This window comes from Bidens hawaiensis, unplaced genomic scaffold (genome assembly GCF_021521415.1).
Source record: "Bidens hawaiensis isolate Kalapana, Puna unplaced genomic scaffold, B.hawaiensis_p1.1 tig00035213_1, whole genome shotgun sequence".
In the NCBI taxonomy this organism is placed as follows: Eukaryota; Viridiplantae; Streptophyta; class Magnoliopsida; order Asterales; family Asteraceae; genus Bidens; species Bidens hawaiensis.
Genome location: NW_027505360.1, coordinates 125932 through 129238, shown reverse-complemented (window position 1 = coordinate 129238; position 3307 = coordinate 125932). Strand labels below are relative to the sequence as shown.

Below are 3307 nucleotides of genomic sequence, written 5' to 3'. Positions count from 1 at the left end.
AATATGTCTATAAGGTAGAGACTAGAGACTAAAATTAATCGAGATTATTTTTATATGAATTTATACGTAAATTTTCAAATATGCATATATATACCAAATTTAACATATATAATTTTCAGTTTCGATCAATTTTGACCAAATTGCGATTAATTAGCGACTAGTCGTTGGAGTAACGACTAGCGATTAACCAAGGATTAATCGGCATCTAGACGCAACTAATAAATTTAAAAAAAATTCATAACATTGGCACACCCCATGAAAGTTCCCCTTTTTTTACAAATACCGTCACATGCTATTTCTTTCAATTTTAAAATTCCGTAATTTGCCTACAATCTATGATTATTCGCATTGGTAAGGATGTATTATACGTACAACTTGTTGTAACAAAAGTAATTGATTTGAATATTTGCAATTCTGGTATGACAGTTAGATATTACATGGAACAAAGTTTTTACACATTTACAAAACATAATCACAATTTGGCCTCGGTGCACTCTATCTAGCTATTTTCATGTAACAAAACTGTTTTATTAATCGACTTATATGTTTACAGCGCGTGTCAATTACACGCACGATCTCCATATCCGCCCCTCTAGTGAAATCACAATTATTGTAACATCATCATGATAACGCCTTCGATCCCCTTGTGGTATTTCCAATAACTCGTGAAAATCCATACCTGTAAAAACATGAAATCAGATATAAATAAACGTGTTTAAACTAATGTGAAAATAATATAAGAAAGGATTATTACCAGCTTTCTTTGCTGCACGAAGCAGAACTTCTTCTACTAAATGCTGAGCTGGGTCGCCTTCGGGTGACCATTGAATAAAATCCTCGACTTCAGAAACAGCTTCCTCGTTTGTGAAATACTGATAAAGACCGTCTGATGATAATATCAAGAATCGATCTCGTGGGCCCAGTCTGTGATGGTGAAGGTATGGTAGACAGTTTATGTATGGAGCATTTCCAACATAATCTATTCTAAACATTTCTAATAATGCATTGTTCCATTTTGGCTGCAACACGTGAAAAACAAAGCATAAGATTTTAGTATCTTATTATCAAAAATCAAGTTAAGCGGAATCGTTTTTACACACATGTTTGGATTTAGGCAATAGTTTTTGCTATGATTTATTTAAAATGAACAAATGTTTTTCAATTACTTGTTTAAGAAAACCAGCACCAAAAGCTCGAGTAACCTTTAACGAGCCTTTAACACGGTCATTCATCACAGCACAGTCATCATCAGGGTGCTCACTCTTTATTCTTCGAACTTCCTGTAACAATTAGATTAATTTTAAGTTGAGAAAACGATCAGAAGGCTAATAGAAATTCGAACCGAAATTATATTATTTGATTCTACCTCTTCAATGGAGGTACTATGATCCATTGTAAGTTGACAAGCACTTAATTTAGGATCCATGGTAGCAATATCAGCATCAAAAACCTCGAGATCATACCACGTTTCTTCGTTTATCTTCTCTAGATCTTGTCTCCAGATATCCGGCTCAGGTTTCTGGGCCAATACCGTTCGACTATCACCAACATTCATCACGTAAACATCTTCTCCTTTCATTAACATAACAAGAACACATGAGCCCATCAAAGCGAGCTCAGGATTTTCAACAAGCATCCGGTCTGCAATATCCAAATACGCCTCCTCTGTTTTCATAAGCCCTCGAGACAAAGCTTTCAATACATCCGAATGATTAATCGCTTTCGACCCATTACTATTCACATATTCTCGTGAAATTCGATCAAGTTCCAATCTTTCCCGGTAAAATTCACACTTCCATCTCCTCTTATTTCTAATCTTGCTCCTTATTTTCCGTGAATTCGTGTCCAAATCCTCATTTGCACTCGGGAAACTTTCATTCTGATTAAATTGTCTCAGTAACTGACTCCTTTTATTTTGATCACTGATATTCAATTCGTCAACTTCTAACGACTGCTTCTGAGGGTTAGAATCCGATGAATCGACTTGATCATCCCATAATAAACCTTTCAGTTCCTTATGCACATTTGCATACAAATTACCCAACAGAAAATCAGGCGCATCTGGACCGTTAAACCCATCATAAATCCCAACGAAAACCCACCCGTGCTCCTCCGACACCACCACGTGTACCCGATCTTCCCCCGCTTTCCCTTGCGCCCATTGAAGATCCCGACTCTGACTCAAACACTCACCATCACCATCACCATCACCATCACCATCATCAAACAAACTACCTTCACTACTCAATTCATTCTTTCTCTCCAAACCACCAACAACCCAATCCTGATCCTTCAAACTAGTCACATATTTACTAACCGGAGCAACCGAATTTTGCCCAAATGTCTTCGAAACCGCCTTTTTAATAACCCGAATCAAATTTGGTTTCCTTGATCTTTGTTTAAAACCAAATCCATGCGAATAGCTTCTTTGGAACTGATCATCATAACTAACAGGACCCGATTGAAAACCCCGCTCCATCGGGCCGGATAAAAACCCGCGTTCAATCGGACCCGAATACAGACCCGAACCCGAACTCAAAGGACCCGAATTGATCAAACTTCTGGGCAAAGTTTGAAGTGGGATTGAAGCAAAAGACGTAGAGCTTTCAAAAGTGGAGCTTTTATCGTTAATATTATAAGAGTAAACATCAAGGAATGATGTGGATAATGGAGTGGATGTGTTGGCGGAGACTGATGCACCGGAGATTGACCGGAACGTTGTTGTGTCGTCAGCTGAGTGGAGTTTGGAGGTGGGTGTTTGGTGGTCTGGTCGGACGTAGCAGAAAGAGTGACCCAGGTCGTCTAATGGGGTGGAGATGGTAATGGTTATGTTTTTCCGGTGGGTGGTTCCGGTGAAACAGACGGTGAGTTTGCCGGCCGAGTTGCCCATGAGTGAATGAATGGGTTTGGTTGGAAGGAAGGAAGACAAGAATAAGAATTAATTGGGTGTTAAAGGGGGTGGGGGGTTGACTTTTGGACGGAGGTTTTTAATACATGACAAAATATTCAACAACTTTAGTTTAATTCAATATTGATAAATGCTAGCAGGTTTGGTGTAAGGTAATGCAATGCATCGGCTTCGAACAATTGGGTTCGAACCATGTATTTGATAAGAATTATTTGGAAATTTTTTCGAGGTCTCAGTTCGATTTCAACAAACGAGAGCACAACTATTCTCGGTTGTGAACTTGGGTACAGTGAGTTGTATGCGGGTGTAGAGGTGAAGCTTGGAAAAAAAATTACATCAAATATAAAAATTTTCTGATAAAAACGAGTAAATTTATACCTGGAGGGAGGGGGGTGTACC

At 38.4% G+C, this 3307-nt stretch overlaps 1 protein-coding gene across 1 annotated transcript; it reads right to left on the bottom strand.

Annotated features, from left to right (window-relative positions):
* Window positions 1-447: 447 nt before the first annotated feature.
* On the bottom strand, window positions 448-2960 carry LOC143612690 (putative protein phosphatase 2C 4). The gene is made up of 4 exons (XM_077086612.1): window positions 1367-2960; window positions 1167-1280; window positions 755-1019; window positions 448-679 (listed from the first exon to the last, which is right to left on the bottom strand). Exons 1-4 carry the CDS (start codon window positions 2888-2890, stop codon window positions 564-566), a joined length of 2019 nt encoding a protein of 672 aa, XP_076942727.1. The 5' UTR covers window positions 2891-2960; the 3' UTR covers window positions 448-563.
* Between the last annotated feature and the right edge of the window lie 347 nt (window positions 2961-3307).